At 37.6% G+C, this 22952-nt stretch overlaps 1 protein-coding gene across 3 annotated transcripts in view; it reads left to right on the top strand.

Moving 5' to 3' along the window:
* LOC106868197 (A disintegrin and metalloproteinase with thrombospondin motifs 17) overlaps nucleotides 1-21492 on the top strand; it is a 52319-nt gene extending 30827 nt beyond the window's left edge. For all 3 annotated transcript variants that reach the window (XM_089358516.1, XM_089358515.1, XM_089358517.1), the window contains 14 exons: nucleotides 1655-1748; nucleotides 3081-3159; nucleotides 6403-6480; nucleotides 7269-7420; nucleotides 8863-8897; nucleotides 10537-10642; nucleotides 10851-11027; nucleotides 11560-11698; nucleotides 11986-12105; nucleotides 14474-14525; nucleotides 16474-16584; nucleotides 16755-16892; nucleotides 18101-18269; nucleotides 20471-21492. In XM_089358516.1, coding sequence (XP_089214642.1) covers nucleotides 1655-1748; nucleotides 3081-3159; nucleotides 6403-6480; nucleotides 7269-7420; nucleotides 8863-8897; nucleotides 10537-10642; nucleotides 10851-11027; nucleotides 11560-11698; nucleotides 11986-12105; nucleotides 14474-14525; nucleotides 16474-16584; nucleotides 16755-16892; nucleotides 18101-18269; nucleotides 20471-20525 — 1505 coding nt within the window. In that variant the 3' untranslated portion in view covers nucleotides 20526-21492. The remainder of the gene's footprint in view (nucleotides 1-1654; nucleotides 1749-3080; nucleotides 3160-6402; nucleotides 6481-7268; nucleotides 7421-8862; nucleotides 8898-10536; nucleotides 10643-10850; nucleotides 11028-11559; nucleotides 11699-11985; nucleotides 12106-14473; nucleotides 14526-16473; nucleotides 16585-16754; nucleotides 16893-18100; nucleotides 18270-20470) is intronic.
* Nucleotides 21493-22952: the final 1460 nt, after the last annotated feature.

Genomic DNA, 22952 nt, shown 5'->3' on the forward strand with positions numbered 1-22952 from the left:
ATCTATATATATATACACACAATGGTTTTCTTTCAGTTTTCATTTACCAAATCCACTCACAAGGCTTTGGTTGGCCCAAAACTATGGTAGAAGACATTTTCCCAAGGTGCCACGCAGTGGGACTGAACCTGGAACCATGTGGTTGGGAAGCAAACTTACCACACAGCCATGCCTGCATCTATATTATTGTTGTTTGGTCCTTGGGTCATTCCTGATCAATCAGAACATTCCTGTTTATGAGTCCAAGACTTAACCTGTGACCCAGTGTGACACTACCAACTGCTCCGTGGGTGCCTCTAACTGAGTCCAATCTGTTGCAAAAATTGAAACCATGTCTCCAGTCTGTGAATAACTTCCTTGCTTCCTTCCTTCCACAATCCTGAAGACCCAGTAAAATGATCATTAATACTGCCCATCCTCCCATGTCTCACCTATTTGAGGGTGAAAAAGTTACATTTAATAATGCAGTACAAGGATGGCCACATTTGGTCACAATTCTACTCAGTTAGAGCTGCTCTGGCCTCTACAACAGACAACTTCCATCTCCATATGTTACCAACCAGAAAATTCACCAGAAGAAATTTTGCTGTGAAGTAAACAGAATGTAATGATGTAGATTTGGAATATCTGCAAGAATATGGTTATGATGGAAGAATCTGGGAGAAGTGTTTTACTAAAGACACAAACAGTAAAGTCTCACATGTTTGATACAGGGAACTAAAATCATGGGATGAGGTGGTAAAGGACAATCTTCAAATGTTGGGCCTCACAGGGGCCATGACAAGAAACCGAGGCCTATGAAGATATGCCGTGTTCGAGAAGACCCATCAAGCCGAGCGAAATTGTAGTCATGGTCAATGTCAGTGTCACGTAACTGGCCCCATTAAAAGCACCCTTCAGTTGTTGGGCGATATGCTGTGCTTGTGAAGACCTGTTGAACTGAGCGAAAACGTAGTTGTGGCCAATGCCAAAGCCATCTGACTGGCACCCATGTCAGTGCCACGTACAAAACACCATTCGAGTGTTGGGCCTCATGGAAACAGTGTTAGGTGACCAATACCCTTGGCAATATACCATCCTTGTGTTGATCTGTCAAGCCAAGTGAAACCGTAGTCATGGCCGACGCCAGTGTCAAGTCAATGACATCCATGTTGGTGGCACAGAAAAAGCATCCACTACACTCTCGGAGTGGTTGGCATTAGGAAGGGCATCCAACTGTACAAACTTTGCCAGATCAGATTGGAGCCTGGTGCAGATCCCTAGTTTACCAGTTTTCAGTCAAACCATCCAACCCATGCCAGCATGGAAAGTGGACGTTAAACAATGATGGTGATGATGATAAATCAAGTTAATTTCGATTATCTTAATTGAAATTTAATTAAGAATACTAATGTGATTAGGAGAAGAAAATATCAAGTCATTTAATTATATATTTTCTTGTATGGGAAATTTTCCTACGGCAAAAATCTTTACAGTGAAATTTCCTGTAACCACTCACGACAGACTTAAACTCTTTAACTTCCATATCAACTGCACTGGTCCCACTTGTCTTTTACTTCTTTCTGACTCTGGCAAGATTTGAACTGAGAACATAAAGATTCTAGTTTGTTCTTTTCTCATTGGCCTCCATTAAAGTTGGTGTTTCTTATTTCAGATGGTAAAGTTTTAAAATCGAATATTCCTGAAGATTTGAAAGATCGATATGGAGTTGAGCTGTTGGTCGTTGTTGGTCATAGTATCTATAAGAAGTAAGTAGAGCTTTGTCAATAGGGTTCCATAGTCTGTGATGCTGCATGGAGGAATGAAAGCAAGACATAAGGGAAGAGTAATGATTCATGGAAGAATTTGAGTGATGTAGGCAAATGGGAGGGAAAGAATTGATGAAACAAAGGAAAGTTGGTGATACATGGAAAAATTGTTCAGGTGATCCATGGAGGAATGAAACATGGGACATTTATGAAAAGAGATTACACATAAAGAAAGGAATGAGAGTTAAACAAATTCTAATTGTATAGAATTAGAGTTAGACAATGAGGAAGATGCTAGAGAGAGTAAATGTATGTGGGTACATGGGGTTAAAGGTGATATCACATAGAGTAATGATTGTCTCACATCAGTAGGACTAAAGAATGTCTCCTCTTCTCTGCAATGTCTTCATACATTCATTCTTTTATTTATTTATTTATTTTTTTTTTTTGCTGCAAAAGTGAGAAAGAAGAAAATCAAAGCGGTAGGAGAAAGAGTGATAAAAGAGACACGCAGACAGCTATATGATGATTGTTGGTAAGGTGTTTGAATAGAAGCAACATGCTCGAGAGGATGATAGGAAAAGGAACAGAGGGAAATAACCAGAGTGGTAATATTATAAAAAAAAAGAGAGAGTAATAGAAAAGAATTAGAGTAATAGGAGCAATGGGGTGATAAAGAAGAGAGTAATAAAAGAGAAAGAGGGTGTGTGTGTGTGTGTGTTAGAAAAGAGGTAGGGTAATGGGAATGGAAATAATGCAAGAGAGAGGTACAGTTCAGACAGACAGACAGTGATGGATATTAATGATGAGTAATAAAGGAAAGAGCAATATAGGAGAGAGAGAAAGAGAGAGAGTGGTAGATAGCAGTAAAACTGGAAGATAAAAATAAAGAGAGTGTGATGGATGTTAATAACGACCATCATCATCAGGTTGACATTGTTTTCTCCAGTTCAGCTTGTTGCAATCTGCTGCAATCTTGTCATCTTCACAAGGTGTTGCATCTTCACATCATTTCTGAGATCCAGTTTAACATGGTATTAACACACCTGTAGCTATAACTTTTGGTATACATAGACTGTGGTGTTAATGAACATGTGTGTGTGTGTGTCTTGGCACTTAATCTTTGGTATACCTTGTAGCTGGTCTGATTATATATACATGTCATTTTGTAATTGATTAAATGCTGTACAAATAAGCAGTATGTAGTGATGTCTCATGTTGTCAACTCTGTTGTTTAAAGCAAGTTAAACAAACCATCACACACACACACACACACACACACACACACACACACACCTATTGAAACTAAAGATATTCTCCTATTTTTTACAGATTCCTCCAACAGAGCAACAATAATTTTACTGAATCTATCAAAAGAATTCGTTATTATTTTTCCCATGTTGTTAATTCTGTAAGTAGAAACACACAGAAAGAAACTTCATTGAGTATTTTTTTTTTATAATCAAATTGCGATGTAATTTGGTTTTGTGTATATCCAGTTTTGTTTATTGATCACTTGTTCCCAAACAACACTTCTTTCAGTGCTGTTGACACCACCGGATTGAATGGTAATGCCCAGGTGTTGAAACCATAATGATATCCGTGGGGGGCAGCTGATGATGGAGGTATGTTGGATTGTTGGTATGGTTCTTTTTGTATGTGTGGAATAGTGTTGTAACACATCCATTTGATATATATATGTATATATATATATATATATATATATATATATATATATATATATATATATATATATGTATATATATATATCATAAACAAACTGCTGAGTGAGTTGGTATTTTACAAAAAATAAAGAAAAATCTCAAACGCAGGATAGCTATGAAAACAGCTTAGAAGATTGGATAAATACCCTTAGAAAACAGAAAATGTGACCAGCATGGTTGCTAGGTAATGAGTAATTATATGCCAGAAAATCATGGAAATAAAACAAGGTGCATTGGGGTCGATGTAATCAACTTATCTGAGATTGCTGGCCTTGTGCCAAATTTAAAACCAATATTATTTACAGTTGGAAAAATTGTTTAGAAATTCTTTGATATTGATGGAACGACTTATGGTGCAGGCCGTCTTTTAATGGTGACCAACCTGTTAGCAGCAATTCTGTGTGGTGTATTTAACTTTGTTGAAGAGTAGCAGGTGAGGTGAGGGGACATTGCAAAAGGGTTATAAAAGAAAGGATAATGGAATGCAATAGTTTGAGAAACAAATCTGAGAAACTCTGGACTAAATTAAACGTCTCCTTTCTTAGAAGTCAGAGTGTGATTTAACTGCTATTTCTAGCAGATCATTTCGAAACAAAACTATACACGTGTCAGACATGTACGTATACTTGTATCTTCTGAATTTCTATTCTTTTACTTGTTTCATTCACTGGACTGTGGCCATACTGGGGCACCGAATTAAAGGGTTTAGTCAAAGAAATCAATCCCCATATTTATTTATTTTTTTAAAGCTTGGTTACTCATTCTGTTGGTCTCTTTTGCTGAACCACTAAGTTACAGCGACGTAGACAACTCCAAAGACATGCCTGCACACACACATACACCCATATGATGGGCTTCTACACAGTTTCCATCTATGAAATTCACTCACAAGGTATTGGTTGGTTAGGGGCTATGGGTGAAAACTCTTACCCAAGGTGCCACACAGTGGAACTGATCCGGAAACCATGGGGTTATGAAACAAACTCCCTAACTATATAACCATATCAGTGCTTTTACCATTTCAAAAAATTTTCCTGCTGTTTTGATGAATAAATAATTTAATTTTTTAATTACTGACTTCATAATTAATCCTCTCCTAACTAATTAGAAATTTCTTAATTTTTAGACACATTAGAAATTTCACCATTTTAAAAAGTTTTCCCACTGGGTTGATGAATTAATTTCTTAATTTTCTCTTAACTAATTAATAATTTCATAATTAATTAATCCTCTCATAACTAATTAGAAATTTCTTAAATTTTAATCAAATTAGAAATTTAATACCTTCAACTGTATTTACTAAGTCTCATATCACAGCAGTATATGTGTGCATGTGTGTGTGTATTTGAGAGAGAGATATAGTATAACGATACAGAATTTGGTTTAGGAATTTTTTAATTAATGCAGTTCTGTTGTTAGTGTAATGCTAATAATATTTTATTGGTTGATAAATTAACACCAGTAAATTAATTAGCTCACCCACATGTTGTATATTAAAACATTTTCTATATAGCCTTGAGCTGTTTTTTGTTGGTATTATGCCAACCAGATTCTGGGGCAATGGATTAACAGAATCATTGGAGAGTTGGAAAAAAAATATTTTGCAGTAATTGTTTTAACTCTTAATATTTTGAGTTCAATTCCTGCTGAGGTCAACTTTGCCTTTCATCCCTCCTGGAGTTGATAAAATAAAGTATCAGTCAAGTACTGGGGTCAACAGTATCAGCTCCCCTTCTCCTCTTCAACCCATTTTTCAGTTAATTTTGAAAATGAAGAATTTAGTAAAAGAATTTCATTATTAATTAATCTGGTATTTGAAACAAATTAACATAAAATGTTGATGGACAGTTTTAATTTAAATCAGTTTCAGACAGTTTGGTGTGAAAAGGGTTAAAACTTCATGGCATGGGCCAAATATCAGAAACCATTATTTCAAAGGCAGCAAGCTGGCAGAATTGTTAGCATATTAGACAAAATTCTTAGTGGCATTTTTTCCAGCTCTTATATCTTGAAATCAAATTCCTCTAAGGTTGACTTTTTCTTTCATCCATTTTTGTTTTTTTTTTGTTTTTTGGTGGTGGTGGTTATCATCATCATCACCATCGTTTAAAGTCTGCTTTCCATGCTGGCATGGGTTGAACGGTTTGACTGAGGACTGGCCAGCCAGGAGGCTGCACCAGGCTCCAATCTAATCTAGCAAAGTTTCTACAGCTGGATGCTCTTCCTAACGCCAACCACTCTGAGAGTGTAGGGGTACTTTTTACATGCCACTGGCATGAAAGTCAGTCAGGCAGTACTGGCATCGACCACATTTGAATGGTTATTTTTTCATGCCACCGGCACAGGACCTGTCAGGTGGCACTGTATTTGGTGGGGGTGCCAATAAAATAAAGTACTTACTCTCTGAAACTGATGGCCTTGTGCTAAAGTTTTAAACCATTTTTTTAATAATACTGAATATTATGTTTTGACTTTGCTTTAAAGTATACAAGCTGCATCTGAGTCTCAACCAGAGATGTCAAGGGACAATTTTTAGCATCTAAAGATGCAAACAGGTGAGGCACCCTGCAATTGAACACACTGATGTCTGTGTGAAAAAAAGACAAAAAGTTTCTTCATAAAATTTATGACATCAAATGAATAAGGATTGTGTTTATATGGAGGGAACATTATGCAAAATACCTGAGATATCCAAAAATATGATGTTTTGCATTCTTTTATTTTGAGGCTGCTCAGAATTTGATCTACTTATTTGTTTGCCCCATTGATGTCAAATAAGGTCAGTTAGTGAGGGCATGATTGATATAATCAAATTTATTTGCCATCTAAGACATGCGGTGGCCTTGAGTTTCTGTTAGAAATCAATGTTATATTTTGTTTAATTCCTCTGATGTTAGATTCATTATCCCATTTTTAAAAATTTCTTTCAGATTGATTTTAGATATGCCAATATTGGATTAAGAGATTTTGAGGTCTATGTACGATTATCTGGGTATTTACTCATAAAAGTAAGTGAATCTTATGCTTATATACTTTACTTATTTATTAATGTCCATCAAAATGACAAGGAAGGCAAGCATCACATTCCTACTTCTCAATTCTAAGGTTTCAATCTCTTCTGAAAAATTATAGGGATTTTGTTTCTATTTTGTTAATAATGTCTTTGTAATCAGTTCAAACCCTACCACAGTTGACTTAAGCATTCATCTTTCTGGGTCAGTATAACAGAGTTCCTGCCATATACAAGAATTGGTGTAATTGTCTCTTCCAAAAAACAAAATGTCTTTTAGTATTTTGTCAAGTTATTTTGTTTTGGGATTTGATTCCCATCAAAATACACTTGGTCTTTCAGCCTTCTGAAGCTTCATAAACTAAGCTACCAGTCATATACTGGGGCCTTTATGATTAGCACATGGGGTAAAATGCTTAGTGGTATTTTGTCCGTCTTTACATTCTGAGTTCAAATGCTGCCAAGGTCGACTTTGCCTTTCATCTTCTTTGGGATCAATAGAATAAGTACCAGTTGAGCACTGGGGCTGACTTAGCCCTTTCCCAGAAACTACTGGCCTTGTGCCAAAATTTGAAGCCATTACCATGAAGGACATCATCATCATCATCAACATAAACACCACAACCATGTCACAATCACCCCCACCATTACCATTGTCACCATTATTACCACTACCATCATTACAGCCACAACCACCACTACCAGCATTGCCATCTTCATCACCCTAGTCATCATCATCATCACCATAAATATTTCCAGTGTCGTCCTCTTTTGTTTCTAAACCAGAATGCTTCCAGTACACCATTCATAACGAATTCCCTCAAACGTGTCAACAACACCTACAAGTTAAATGGTACAACAGCATTAGATGGACTAAAACAGTTCTTGGGATCTCAAAAGGATTATCCCAATTATGACCATGCCATGATGTTTACAGAGTAAGTAATATAACAACCAACCATCTTGTTATTTTTTTATTCATTATTTATTTCCAAGGGGCACAAGCATGGCTGTGTGGGTAAGAAGCTTGCTTCCCAACCACATGGTTCTCGCTTTAGTCCCACTGCAGGGCACCTTGGGCAAATGTCTTCTACTATAGACCTTGGCCAATCAAAGCCTTGTGAACAGATTTGGTAGATGGAAGCTCAATGAAGCCCATCATGTATATACATGTGTGTGTGTGTGTGTGTGTGTGTCCTTGTATCAGTGTTTATCCCCCCACCACCACTTGACAACTGGTGATGGTGTGTTTTCGTCCCCATAACTTAGCAGTCCATCAATAGACATTGACAGAATAAAGGTCAGGCTTTAAAGAAATAAATTAGTTCTGGAGTCAACCCATTCAATTAAAAATTCTTCAAGGCAGTGTCCCAGCATGGCCACGGTGCAATGACTGAAACAAGTAAAGGATAAAAGATAATGCGAAGGTCATTGAATAACTCTGAACCTTAAACCCTGAGTTGTACCAACCGGGGACCAGTTAAAACATGCTCGTGAGATATTTGAATCTGTGAAAGCTTTTCCCTGCAGTTTGTCATGGAGCAAAACTTTATCACTTAACCCTTTAATATCTAAACCAGTCATATCCAGCCCCAAACATTCTTGTTTTTGTTCAGGTTGGTCAAGATCTGACCTTTCAAACCTACCCTACAATGTCATTCTAAAAATAAACAACCGTATCGTTGAAAGCTTGAAGCTATGAGATGAGGCGTGATTAATTCAAAACAATGTGAATAAATAAATATTAACATTTGACCGAATAATGTGAATGCTAAAGGGTTATGGCAATAAAGGAAGCATTGCCGCTTTTATTGTCTTTGAGCTGCTGCTTTCAGTATTTGGTGTTGAATCAAATAAACAAGTTTGAAATGCATCCACCAGTCAAATCTCAGGCATTCTAAACTGACTTTGGTGTGTTTAACATCTTTTTGTCTTCAGCAAGAATATTTTCTCTGTAACAATCTGCAGTGGAAAGTCTTTACAGGTTCAAATACATCTCAAATATATTTGAACAGGTTTTAGGTTAGAATACTTTTTTGCACTGCTCCTGCGCATCTACTCACTTCTAATTCATATCAGGCTAAGGTGCATCCTGAATTTGAAAGTATCCAACCAAGGGAAAATTGTATGGCAGACTTACACTCATGAGCAAGAGAGAGAGAGAGAGAGATGATGAACACAGTTGGCAGCAAAGAGTCCATAATGGACCAGACTTCAGTTGATTTTCTATCCCAGCATGCTTAGCTCTCCTCTGTTTCAAGGATGAAAGAAAGTCAATCAAAGCAGGGTTGGAGTGGGGGGCATAAAATTTTGATATGTCTGCTCTGCGTTTGTTGCAAAATGTTTTAATCTGGCAATTATTGTTTTTTTCATCTTCCAGTTATGATGCCTTCCACCCAAGGAAGAGAATTCTTGGTAAGTTTTTATGTTTTCTGCCAAGGTGAAAATTCCATGCTATGGTGAGGGTGTAACATACTGTGATTAGACACAAGATGGGGGTAGGGTGGAGAATAATGTAATGCAGTGTGTGATGGTGATGGTGGGGGGGGGGGAGTGTGTGGTGGTGCATGGTCTAGTGATTAGGGTGTTGTGGTCAAAGTCGCAAGATCATGGGTTCGATTCCTAGATCAGGCAGTGTGTTGTGTTTTTGAGCAAAACATTTCACCATGCATTGCTCTGCTGTCACTTCGACACCTGATGTGTGGCACATTGTGCCCCTGCTCAGGTAAACATCGATTTAATGGAGGGAGTGAGATAATGTGCAGCACAAACATTTGATTTCTACAAACAGATCATTCTATGCAGGTTGTTTAGCAAGAAACTGCAGAAGCATCTATCTTGGACTCAAGAGACCAACATTGCAATATATTGTTGAATGTGTCCTTCCAGATTGGAAGAAACTAGGGTGGAGTTTGGAGGAAATTTAGCTACTGTTTCTAGCTGGTTGGGAAACCACACAATGCTTGCATAATGGGTCCCCAGTTGTGTGAGATGAAACAAGGATGTTTGAACATAAGCCTGTGGGTAGGAAAAGTGGGTTACAATGGAAAGATCTAGGCAAGTATTGGGAAGTGCTCAAGAAGAGGTGAGGTCTTAGTGAATGAGATATGAAAGAGAATAGTGTGTAGGGTCAGACAGTTTGGATAGATTTTTAGGAGTGCAGTATAATAATCAGGTTAGATTTTTAAAGGTGCAGAATAGAAGGTGAATGCTATGTGAAAGTTGGTGTGTAATCAGTCACAGCATTTTATATGGAATGTGTTGCAGAACGGATTGACAAAATGAAAGCAAATCATTCTCTCTCCCTTTGATTTATAGTTGTTGTTTGGACATAGCAGAAAACACTTATCTATAAAGACCAGGTTGTAACCATTATTCTGATTGGTTAGTTTTTAGGTGCAAATTGTCCCCTAAACAATTGTGCCAAATTACACGGTCAAATAATCAGATGCGCTAAAATGGATCATAGGTTCTCTTGGCAGAAAAACTTTCATCTCTCCTGGGAGCCCACTTTTCTCTATAAGAAATGCAGTTCTCGGCTGTTCTACGTCTTTGGCAGACACCACTGACCACATATCATCATTTAACGTCTGTTTTTCCATGGGTTGGATGGTCTAGCAAGAGCTGGTAAGCCGAAGAGCTGCACCAGGTTTCAATTGTCTGTTGGCAAATTTTTGAACAGAAAATGTATAGGGTTCTGAAGTCCCTTTACTCAGCCTATCTAGTATTGGGGGCCACAAAAAAATATATACCAAGTATACTCTGTAAAGTGGTTGACAATAGGAAGAACATCTAATGATAGAAACGGGGCCAAATGTGTTTGAGCTGTTTATGGAAAGAGCAGATTTCCAACAAGAGATGACTCAGACTGTGAAGACCCATCCAATCCATGCCAGCATGGAAAGTGAATGTAAATAAGGATGATAGTAGGTTGTGAAATACATAAGTCATGTGGATTATAACAATTGCCACTTGCTCTAAATATTTCTATTTCTCGTTTGCACAATTCACTAGATATACAGTTTGAATTCTATTAACCTTCTGTTGTTTCCAGGAACCACATATGCATCAGGTATCTGTACAACCAAACACGTTTCTCTGGTGGTTGATCATGGGGCATATACATCTGGTGGAACAGCAGCACATGAACTGGCTCACAAGTAAGTCACATTACACCAACATATGTTTTTGTTTTGTACCATATAATCTCACAACACTCTACTTCATATGTTTCCTCACTAAACTCTACTGTACAGTAATTTACCACATCACACCATCTGACATTATAACAAATTTTAAATAACTTCAATATTTAGTTGGAGTCTAACAAATGGTTCTAATATGTTTGATATCAATCTCCTTTTTCAGTTTAGGTGTTGTTGACCACGATGGAGAAGGAAAGGCCAAGAACTGTCCTCCAGAGAGGCACCACATAATGTCACCTTCAATAGGGATACTCAGTAATACCACTAAGGGCTATGGCTTCAAGTTTTCAGACTGTTCTGTACAGCAGTTAAGAGAAAGTTTGAAGGATTTAGATGAAAGGTAGGTATGTTTGCTGAGTAAATTTTCTTATGAATGTTTTATCCTTATTAAGATAATTCTGATGGACACGTGGAGAGGTTACTGATCGACCTATTGCTAAGAGATTCATAGTTTATATCATGCCATTAGCACTGTGATATATCAGTGGTCAAAATGCTTAGATCTGAAATGGCTCATACCACCTAGCTGTAAGCAGGTACCACAAAATAGACAGGACTGCTACCACTAGCTGTAGCAGCAACGTAAAACTGAAGAGTGTTTTGTCAGAATACTGATTTGAGTTCAAATGTCTTTAGGAATATACAGTACAGGGGTCAACTCTGCTAAGTTAACTTACCCCTGGATTCACTACAAAAATATAAAGACTTCATTGTTATCTGTATGTTTCTGTGAATTAGTGTAGTCAACATACAGACTAACAATGATACACACACACACACACACACACACACACATATACACACAGGTATATACACATAAACAGATACTTAAATATATTTTAAGTTTATATGATTTTTTTTCTCTTCTGCAGTGGAACGAATTGCCTCAACAATGAAGCTTTCATCAACAATTCAACCGATTTCTCAGGCAGTATGGAAACATTACCAGGAGAAGTACACAATGTCCACGACCAATGTAGACAGATTTATGGACCCGATTCATTCATGTGTGTAAGTTATTCTCCTCTTCTCAATATTTTCACCCACTGAACAGCAGTGAATAGTCAGAACCGGTCACTCATCCTTCCTCCACATCTTCTGTAAAGTATTGAATACTTGTTTGCTGTCTGTTTTAACACACACACACACACACACACACACACACACACACACACACACACACACACACACACACACACACACGCATTTGGTTTGGGAATCAATTTTTTTTTTCTTTCCTTTTAATATTTTCTTATTCTTCCCTTCTTTTCTATCCTTTTATGATTCGTTTCTTGCAGCCTCCTGCCTATCCATCACAGATCTGTTACAAAATGATGTGCTACGTCCCTTCAACCAGTAAGTGTGTAACTGAAAGTGGGTTAAGAGCAGCAATCGGCACACCCTGTGGACATCAAAAGGTAGGTTGTTGTTGTCAGGTACCAAGCTTGCACGAATCATTACATCAGGAAACAAAAAATGCTTTGTGATACTTTCTCAGACTCTTTCTATTCTGAGTTCAAATCCTGCTGAGGTCTATTATGCATTTAATATTCCCAGGGTTGATAAAATAAATTGCCAGTCAAGTTGGGTGGGGTAGGGGAATGATATTGAGTAACCCCCAACCCCTAAAATTTTCCTGGCCCTATGCCTAAGTAAGAAGCAATTTTTCTTTCTTCAAAGAAATCATCATCATTGTTGTTATTATTATTATTATTGAGTGAGAGAAGGTGGTGAGCTGGCAGAATTGTTAATACGCAGGACGAAATGCTTAGCTGTATTTCGTCTACTGCTACATTCTGATTTCAAATTCCACCAAAGTCAACTTTGCCTTTCGTCCTTCCAGGGTTGATGAAATACCTATCATTTCAGGACTGAGGTCGATATTATTGTTTATCCCCTTCCCCCAAATTTCAGGCCTTGTGCCTATAGTAGAAAGGATTATTATTGAGTGAGAGAGCACTGTAGGCCATTAAAGTGACACTGGGGTACAAATATATGAAGCCCAATATACCTGTTTGATAAGGGTACACTAGGTACATGTACCACAATCATATGTACGTGACATGGTTATCTTGTATCAAGATAAACAGTGCATGACCTTGCAGGTGAGGCCTATTTAGAATTTTCTTCAGTTCAAGTAACCCATCCTGCTCAAAAGGTCCCTGAATAAGGGTTGTTTAAGGATGATGAATGAAACACACATGTTTCCAGTGGTGAATCATTCAATTCCTCTCAACACATGACTATGATGCTCCCCCACTACTTCTGCTCGTGATCAGAGATGCACATATCATCAGCCACAAAGGGATATGCTCAACTGGTTAAAGTCAAACAACTGACAAGCAAATCTGAGGTACTGAGCAGAATATTTGCTGTAGCCCATCTTTTATTATTATGAAGTGGATAGCTAGCAGAATCACTAAAGTATCAGAGACAAAATGTCTGTTGGTATTTCCTCTGGCTCTTTACATTCTGAGTTCAAATCATGCTGAGATCAACTTTCAACTTCTTGGGGCCACATAAAAACAAAGAGACAAGCTAGGAAAGACAGTGAGAAAGGGAGCAGTAAAGAGCAATGCCAAGTGACTAGAAGAGATGATAAGGATCAGATATACTTAGTTACAGAGAAAAGCAGAAAATCAGAGTTTTAATATTTTTGACAATATTTGGATGAGAGGCACAAGGTATTCCAGGTTGCTGGTCAGTTTGTTAAAGAAAGATTGGTGTTGGGGAGAAATATCTACGAAATGATGGTGGCGTTAAGGGCATGGACACTTACTTAGCGCTGGTACCATCATAAAACCTACCCAGTACTCTCTGTACTGGAAAGTACAACCTATTTAGGAAGACAGTAACTTTGAATAAAAACTGACCCATGCCAGCATGGAAAGCAGAATAAAACACTAAGGATGATGGTGATGATAATAATGATACACACACACACACACACACACACACACACACATATATATATATATATATGTATAAGGTAGCGAGCTGGCAGAAACGCTTAACAGTATTTTGTCTGTTTTTACGTCCCGAGTTCAAATTCCGCAGACATCGACTTTGCCTTTTGCCTTTTGTCCTTTCTCCTTTCAGGGTCAATAAATTAAATACCAGCTGTGTACTGGAGTCGATCTAATCAACTAGCCCCCTCTCCCAAGAAATTTGGGGCCCTGTGCCTAGAGTAGAAAAGTATATATATATATATATATATATATATATATATATATTCATTTTTTTTTATTTTTCTACTTCAGTCACTGGATCGTGCCATGCTGGAGCATCAACTTAAAGTGTTTAGTCAAACAAATCAAGTCCTGTACTTATTCTTTTAAAGTTTGGTACTTATTTTATCAGTATCCTTTTGCTGAACCACGTTGTTATCGGAATATAAACGAACCAACACCTTGTCAAGTCGTGGTGGTAGTGGTGAGGACAAGCACAAAGGCACACACATACGACGGGCTTCTTTCAGTTTCTGTCTACCAAATCCACTCGCAAGGCTATGGCTGGCCCAGGACTATAGTAAAAGACACCTACCCAAGGTGCCACACAGTGGGACTGAACCCAGAACCATGTGGTTGAAAAACAAGCATTTTAAGCAAACAGCACTAGCATTTGGACTTATATTTCTACTGTTTTTATTCTTCTAAATATTTTGCCAAAGTCATAAAAAAAAAAAAAAAATAATAATAATAATAATAATAATAATAATAATAATTGAAAGATATTTTGCCATGGCAACCAATCATTGACTTTCTGTTTTATCTTAAAATATTTCAGGGTTGTTATTTTGGAAACTGTTTGGCAAATATATCACAACAATTAGTTGCAGGTGAGTGAAATCTTTCCATGACTATCATGTTGTTGATCTATTCTACTGTAAATATGACCAAGTTTCATTTTTGCAACACACACACACACACACACACACACACACACACACACACACACACACACACACACACACACACACAGCTATGTGCATGTGTGTGTGTGTTATGTCATCATCATCATCATCATCATCATCATCATCATCATCATCATCATCATCATCATCATCATCATCATCATCATCATCATCATCATCATCATCATCATCATCATCATCATCATTAACGTCTGTTTTCCATGCTGGCATGGGTTGGATGGTTTGACTGAAACTGTTAAGTTGGGGAGCTGCTCCAGGTTCCAATCTGATTCAGTACAATTTCTACGGCTTGATGCCTTTCCTAATGCCAACCACTCCAAGAGTGTAATGGGTGCTTTTTGCATGCCACCAGCACGGGTGCCAGTTACATGATACCGGCATCAGCCACAACTATGATTTCACTTGGCTTGACGAGGATATACACACACGAATGTGTGTGCATATATATATCATCATCATCATCATCATCATCATCATTGTTGTTGTTGTCGTTTAACATCCGTTTTCCATGCTGGTATGGGTTGGACAGTTTGACTGGGGAGTGGCAAGCCAGGAGGCTGCACCAGGCTCTCTCTCTCTCTCTCTATATATATATATATGGGTGTGGCTGTATATTGGCATATGCATGGCTGTGTTGTAAGTAGCTTGCTTACCAACCACATGGTTCCAGATTCAGTGCCACTGTGTGGCACCTTGGGCAACTATATTTTCTTATAGTCTTGAGCTGACCAAAGTCTGTGTTATAATGTCTATATAGTGACAAATATTTTGTCAAATTGAAGAACCATCAATAGAATGGCTTTGGAGACTCACTTTTGAAATCAGAAACGATGACAACATTGATGGTTACATCTGACAAGTCCCAGCTGGAGTCTTCTATTCAGGTTATCTCCTTTGTCTCACAGAAAGACTTACCGATTGGGTTGCTTGTCAATAACATTTGCTGCTGGCAGAATCATTCAGATGGAATGCTACAGGTTTCATACAGTCTCCAATGATGTTTGATGTTTCTTAGTGAAGACATTTGACGTTTACTAGTTCAGTAAGAACCATGGCAGGTCTTGGATAATGCTGATTCTTCTATCCTATAACATTATACATCATCATCATCATCATCATGATTTAGCATCTGTTTTCCGTGCAGGCATGAGTTGGACAGCTGGACAGGAGTTGGACAGCTGAAAAGCTGTCCAAGCACCAATTCTGGCACAGTTTCTACAGCTGAATGTCCTTCCTAATGCCTACCATTTTACAGAGTGTACTGGGTGTGTTTTTACATGGCATCAACACTTATGAGCCTGCAGGACAAAGGTCTCTCGTCTGACAAAGAGACATGCCTCTATGGATGGATGGCCATGGTTTTACTTGGCTTGATGAATCTTCTCAAGCACAGTACATCTCCATAAGTCTCAGTCCTCATTATTTCCTCAGTGAGGCCCAACATCTGAAGAGCCTTTCTCACCACTTCGTCCCATGTCTTTCTGGGTTTACCCCTTCCACATGTTCCCTCCACAATTAGAGATCAGCACTTCTTGATGCAGCTGTTCTCCATACACATCACATGACCATACTAATGCAGCCTTCTTCTCTCTCCTGCACACTACATCTGAAGCCTCTTACACCCAATTCTTCTCTCAAGCCATTTACACTCTGTCATATGTGCACCCTGGCATCACTCATCCAGCAGAAAGAGCTGCTTTCCTTTCTTTCAAGCCATTACAACCTCAGTAATCACAGCCCATGTCTCACTACCATGTAGCTTAGCTGTTCATACACAAGCATTACACATGTAATATTAATTTCTTTAGCATATTTATTTTATCAAATATAATTAATTTTCTATTAATTGCAGATGATTGTCCCTATCCAGACCTTCCATATCTCGTTAACTGTAAATTAGCCTCTCCTCTTATGTGTAACAATACAGAATTCTACAGACGATGCTGTACTTCATGTAACAAAGGTAAGAATTATTGGTAATCTTTGTTGTTGTTGTTGTTGTTGAATCCCTAATCAGCAGATGAAAGGAATTCCAGCTGGGACCATCTCATCTTGTTTTATTATTTATTTTTTTCTTAGACAAATGTATCCGTCAAATGTAAATAATGTAAATAATGTTTATTTTCTGTTTAGATTTCACAAAAGAGGATCTGTGCAAAGATGTCCCAGTACGTATCTTGTCAAAATTCAATTGCAGCCAGTTCTTGCTGCATCATGGCCTGATTCAATGCACCAAGAAATTAAAGCGTGTTTGCTGCAGATCTTGTGAAGGTAAACAAACATTCGGTTGTCTTTGGGAAGATTAAGAAAAACAGTCAAAAATCAAAGTTTAGGATAACAATTCAGACTAGATAGTTAAGGAACTTGCTGCTTCTTAAATGTGTGGCCTTGGATTCAATCTCATTGCACAACAAATTGGGCCTTGTACTTCCTGAGTCAACCAAAGTCTAGTGAGATTTGGTAAACAGAAACTGAATGAAAACCATTGTAAATGTGTGTGTGTGTGTGTGTGTGTGTGAAGAATGTTGTTGACAGAGTCCAATGTTTCAGTCAGCTAACCCATCGTTGGACTGCAGTCCTAAGATGATTTAGATGACCAAAACTTCTAAGCACCCCTTAAAATGTCTAGCTTTGAGGGTCCTTTGAATATGGCTATTCCTCAAATTGATTATATAATGAATATCATTTTGATATCTGGTATACATTGGGATATCTTAGATTCTATGTAGTGATATCCTTTAGCTATATAGGGAAGGGGTGGGGGCAGTTAAATATACATAGGTGTTTGTCATATAAGTTATTGTATGTCTTTGACTTCCAAATAACAAATCTGTCTATTACTACCTACTGCCAGTGGCACATAAAAAGCACCATTCAAGTGTGGTCGTTGCCAGTGCCGCCTGACTGGCTCCTGTGTCAGTGGCACGTAAAAAGCACCCACTACACTCTCAAAGTGGTTGGTGTTAGGAAGGGCATCCAGCTGTAGAAACTTGCCAGATCGGATTGGAGTCTGGTGCAGCCATTTGGCTTGCCAGTCCCCAGTCAAACCGTCCAACCCATGCCGGCATGGAAACAGATGTTAAACAAGGATGATGATGATGATGATGATGCCTTCTTCAATAGAAAAAAAGCCTGAATAATCTTGATAATTCAATAAAATAACAAAATAATGAAGATAGAAAGCTTCAATAACCTTTTAAATATATATTTCAGGCCTCAAAAGATCCATCATCAGAAGGAAAAACAGCCAGGATCTGTTAGTCTTGTATGGTATCAACCACGTTGACCAACCATCATGGCCCATTCCGTATGGACTTGCATTTCCTTTTTGTTAACTTCTAGCGATGGGGTTTTTTCTTTGTCCCTGAAATATATAAAAGTTATTAAACTTTTTCTTCTTCACATTCTTAGAAGCTCTCCATCTTCGTTATTTTGTTATTTTATTCCTGAAGATTTTTGTTTTTCCCATTTTCTGTCAGAGCTGCAGAATGATCCAGCAAGAGAACCAGCTCCAACTGATTCCTGCGAGGATGACGAATATGTTGAAATTAATAATCTAAGGTGCTCCAAGTTTGTTGTAATGTATGGCAAGAAGGCATGTGCCAGGGATGACATCAGGGACGCATGTTGTGCCAGTTGTCGAAGAGCGTAAGTATATTGTCACTGATACTTTATGGACGTTTTGGATACTTAACCCCAGCACTGACTGGCTGAGCATTCCTATGATCAAAAGCATTTCAATCATAACCATCCTGTCCTTTTTGTTTCAGACTACACTATCCAGAGCCCTTCCTTTTTTAATACTACAGCATATATAGTTTGAGGGAGGTATAACTGCTATTTCTTGCCAAATGAATAACCATGTAATGGTTTTCTTCTTGGCTCAAGACATGTTGTTGTTGTCGTTTAGCCCCTGGTCAGTCTTTATCCAACAAATCTATGATCAAAAGCATTCCAGTCATTGCCCAGCTCTATATTTCAAGCATATCTAGGACTGCATTTTCTAAAAAGAATAGGATATGATTTGAGGGAGAGTTGGCTGCTATTTTTAACAGGCCAACTGACCAGAAAGAGTCTCTCTTCTACTTGATATTTTGTTTTTTGTTTAATTTAAAGAGTATTTAAGAAGTGGTTATTCAATTATTTGGTGTGTGCCATTTCTCACCTGACAAAGATCCTTATGATCCATGTGTTTATCCCAGAAACATTTAAAAAATGGCAGAATCTAATCCATCAGAATAGACACATTAAAGTTTCAACATTGAGCAGCTGGCTGGGTAGAAGTCTCCAAGACAATCCATCATTTTTCCAAGGGCACATATAGCCACCTTTTTCACTTCAATACTTCTACCACTCATGGACATGCTTATAAACCAAAAAATAGCACAGTATCCATGACTTTCAAAGACCTTTAAATTTTTTTTTTACACCCAGAATTGTTAAAGCATGGAATTAACTCCACACATCAGTTGTTGACTGTCAGGACACTTCATCCTTCAAAAGCTCCATGCTTCCTTATAATCACCAACACTATTTCTGATGAGCTTTGGCAGCTTTTCCTCCTCTTTTTGACTCTTTTATGTAATATTTGCTTTTCTGTCTTTTCATGATTTATTTTGGGATATTCTACAAGCACTTTTAACTTTCATTGCTACCTCTCTTTACTTGGCTTATTGCCTCTTTCTCTTCCTTCTTTTTATTTTTTCCTGATGAGTTGTATTTCGTGTGACCACTGTATGTAACAATGCTCACTTCTATTAATTTCAATGTATGAGTGTTTGAAGGAAAGGATTTCTTTAAAAAATAGGATTGAAAATAAAAGAAACTATATCTGCTTATGATTGATGCCTGAGTGTAACTGGAGTCCAAATACGGATAGAGTTTGCTATGAAGTCACAATAACTGATGACTTGGGACTGGACAAATGTGTCTGTTGATTTGCAGGATAGAATTCCTTCACTGTTCTGTTTCTTCAACTGAAATTGCTTAGATGCATCATGACACCTTTTCTGCCACTCAGATCAATCTAGGCAATAACTTTCCCCCAGGATGTCAAACTAAGCTGTAGGGATTTCAGTGATTGTTTCAACTTATTCTTATACCTAATAATAATCCTTTCTCCTCTAGGCACAAGGCCTGAAACTTTGGTGAAGGGAGTGGGGGCAAGTCAATTACATCGACACCAGTATGTAACTGGTACCTATTTCCTCAACCCCGAAATGATGAAAGGCAAAGTTGACCTCAGCAAAATTTGAACTCAGAAAGTAAGGACAGGCGAATAATAATAACAATAATAATAATAATAATAATAATAATAATCCTTTCTACTACAGGCAAAAGGCCTGAAATTTTGGGAGAGGGAGCTAGTTGATTAATTCGACCCCAGTACTGGTACTTAATTTATCGACCCTGAAAGTATGAAAGGAAAAAGTTGACCTTGTCAGAATTTGAACTCAGAATGTAAAGATGGTCGAAATACTGCTAAGCATTCCACCCGGCATGCTAACGATTCTAGCAGCTCACCACCTTAATAATAATAATGATAATAATAATAATAATAATAATAATATTATTATTATTATTATGCTTAGCAGGTAGTTTTGGCCCTTGCTATAACTGAACTACAAACAAAGCTCTGCAAGGGCAGATGTTTAGCTTTGGTTTCCCTAAAGAGGTTTCTTTCCTCTGGAAAGATTCTGCCATTCACAAGTAGTTCCTGTTGTCGCAGGAACTGAACCAGGAGCTGCAAGCTAACAAATTATTCATCAATAGCACTGCTATTGATGAATAATCAATGAATTAAACCAATCACAGTATTCATCTTTTTGACAGTTTCCTCTATTTTCCAGAGATCTGCTCACTGGTGGCACCAACAGTAAAACAGCGAAAGGGGTGGTGGAGTAAACAAAGAATTTATGCCAAGTGACACTATGGATGACAGGAAACTAATGTCAGCAGCATTGGCACCAACTTCACTGACAACAGACATCAAAATGTACCAATAAACATATTATCATCACCACCACCACCATCATTAGTCACTATAACCACCACTACAGCTACATATAACACAGACACACACACATACAGATATAGGTTGGTTGAATAAACAGCCACAAACTCAATACATAAGTTTCTTTATATTTTTATTAAAAATACTGTATCATCAAAATCATCATTTAACATCTGTTTTCTATGCTGGCATGGGTTGGACGGTTTGACAGGAGCAATGCAAGCTGGACAACCACAACAGATTCCATTGTCTGCTTTGACATGGCTTCTACGGCTGGATGCTTTTTCTAATACCAACCACTTTGCAGTGTACTGGGTACTTTTTGTGGCACCAGCACACACACACACACATATACCATTTAATGTACACCATATTGAAATAAAAGCTACCAATAGTTTCTTGCCATTGAGACATATGGTTCGGCAGATTTTTATAACATACCTTGTGTCTCCAAGCAATTTGTCCATATGCTCATATTTGCTGAAAATTTTGGATCTGAAATTAGTATAGTGAAAGCATATGGACAAATTTCTTTTGTCAAACTGGAGGACACCATCCTCTCTGGATTGAGTAGCTGTCTCATGGACTTTCAACTCCTCTCCATTTATTAGCTTAATCACAATTTCTACAATCAAAGGGGATGTAACCTTAATGTTCTTTTCTTGCCTTTTTGTTTTCTGTTTATTCACCCTTTATCTTCTAAATCCACTTTTTGCATTGACCTTCTTGTTTTTTCTCATGGTCTGAAACTGTATACTTTAGAAAATTGGTGTAGTCAATTAAAATGACCTCAATGTATGACTGGTATTAATAACAACAGAAACAGAAAACAAGGAAAAAAAGCAAATTTTAAAATTATTTTTTTGAAAGTTTATTTCTACACAAATTGACATCAAACATGTTCTTCTGCATGTGTGTGTCTGTATTTACATATTGACAGATGTACATAAATACTTGGAGAGAGAGAGGTGGGGATTAAGAATTAATACAGACTGGGTGACCTATACAAAAAGTATAGAAAGAGGCATTGACAACCAGACACACACACACTCACAAACGTTTGTGCATGCATCGAGATATGCACTGACGCTGACGTACACACTGAGCTGACATGAATTCCCATCCCTGCCTTGATCCCTGCCAGCTTCCTCTCATCCGTCTCATTCTAAAATGTCGTCGTCGTCGTCATCACTCCAACAAATATACTCTACTTTTAGAGCAGACAGATGAGAATTTAAAAATATATACACAGACACGCCAAAAAAAGTTTTTTCATTGAAAAAAAAAAATGAAATAAAAAAGCAAAAAGTGTCTTTTACCGACATTTGGCAGGAAGCATTATCCCTGTGTTGTCAATCAACGCTTGGCAGGAAATCTTATTCCCGTCACCAATAAAAACCATTTTTGATAGGAGGAAGCATTATCCCTATGTTACCAACCAAAATTTGACATGAGGAAGAGTTATCCCTGTTGCCAATCAGCATTAGATAGGAGGCAGTGTTATTTCTGTGTTACAAATCACCATTTTTTTTTTTGGAGGATGGGTTAACCATCAGTTGCCAATCAATATTAGAGAGAAGAAAATGTTATCCCTGTTTTGCCCACCAATTTTACACAAAAGGAAAAGTTATCCTTGTATTACCAATCAACATCAAATATGAAGATGTGTTCCCAACAAACATTTTGCCCAGTGATATCCCTGTGTCACCAAATGTTATCCCAAATGATTAATACATGCCACTGCTGTATCACCAATCAACAAATTACAGAAAGTTTGTTCCCAATATTATAAACCGATACGTTTTGTGTAACAAATATTTGTTCCAGTACAGCCGAGCATTACCTGGCAGAAACTATTTGATACAGGTGTAGTAAGAGCAGCTTCTCATTGTTCTGGCTCTTGACTTTAATATCGGGAGGGACAAAAACAAGAAAAAAAGAAAGCATCCTTAAAGCCCTTAAGCATTTATCATGGAGTCCCTAGAGACTTCACAAAACTAAAAAGTTACTAAATATTGTTGTTATATTTCACCAATCACTCTGATTTCTATCTTGTTGTCTCCACTAGAGTTGAATTTCTAATATCAGTTTCAAATTTTGGCATCAAGGCCAGCAGTTTTGGGGAAGGGGATAAGTCAATTACATGGACCCCGAAAGGATGGAAAGTAAAGTGAACCCCAACTGCATTTGAACTCAGAACACAAAGACAGACAAAATACCGGGAAGCATTTTGCTCGGCCTACTAATGATTCTGGTAGCTCATCACCTGAAATTCAGTTACTAATATTGATCAGCCTTCAATAATCAATGAACTTTAA

The sequence above is a fragment of the Octopus bimaculoides genome, chromosome 10 (assembly GCF_046866305.1).
Source record: "Octopus bimaculoides isolate indiv1 chromosome 10, ASM4686630v1, whole genome shotgun sequence".
Classification (NCBI taxonomy): domain Eukaryota; kingdom Metazoa; phylum Mollusca; class Cephalopoda; order Octopoda; family Octopodidae; genus Octopus; species Octopus bimaculoides.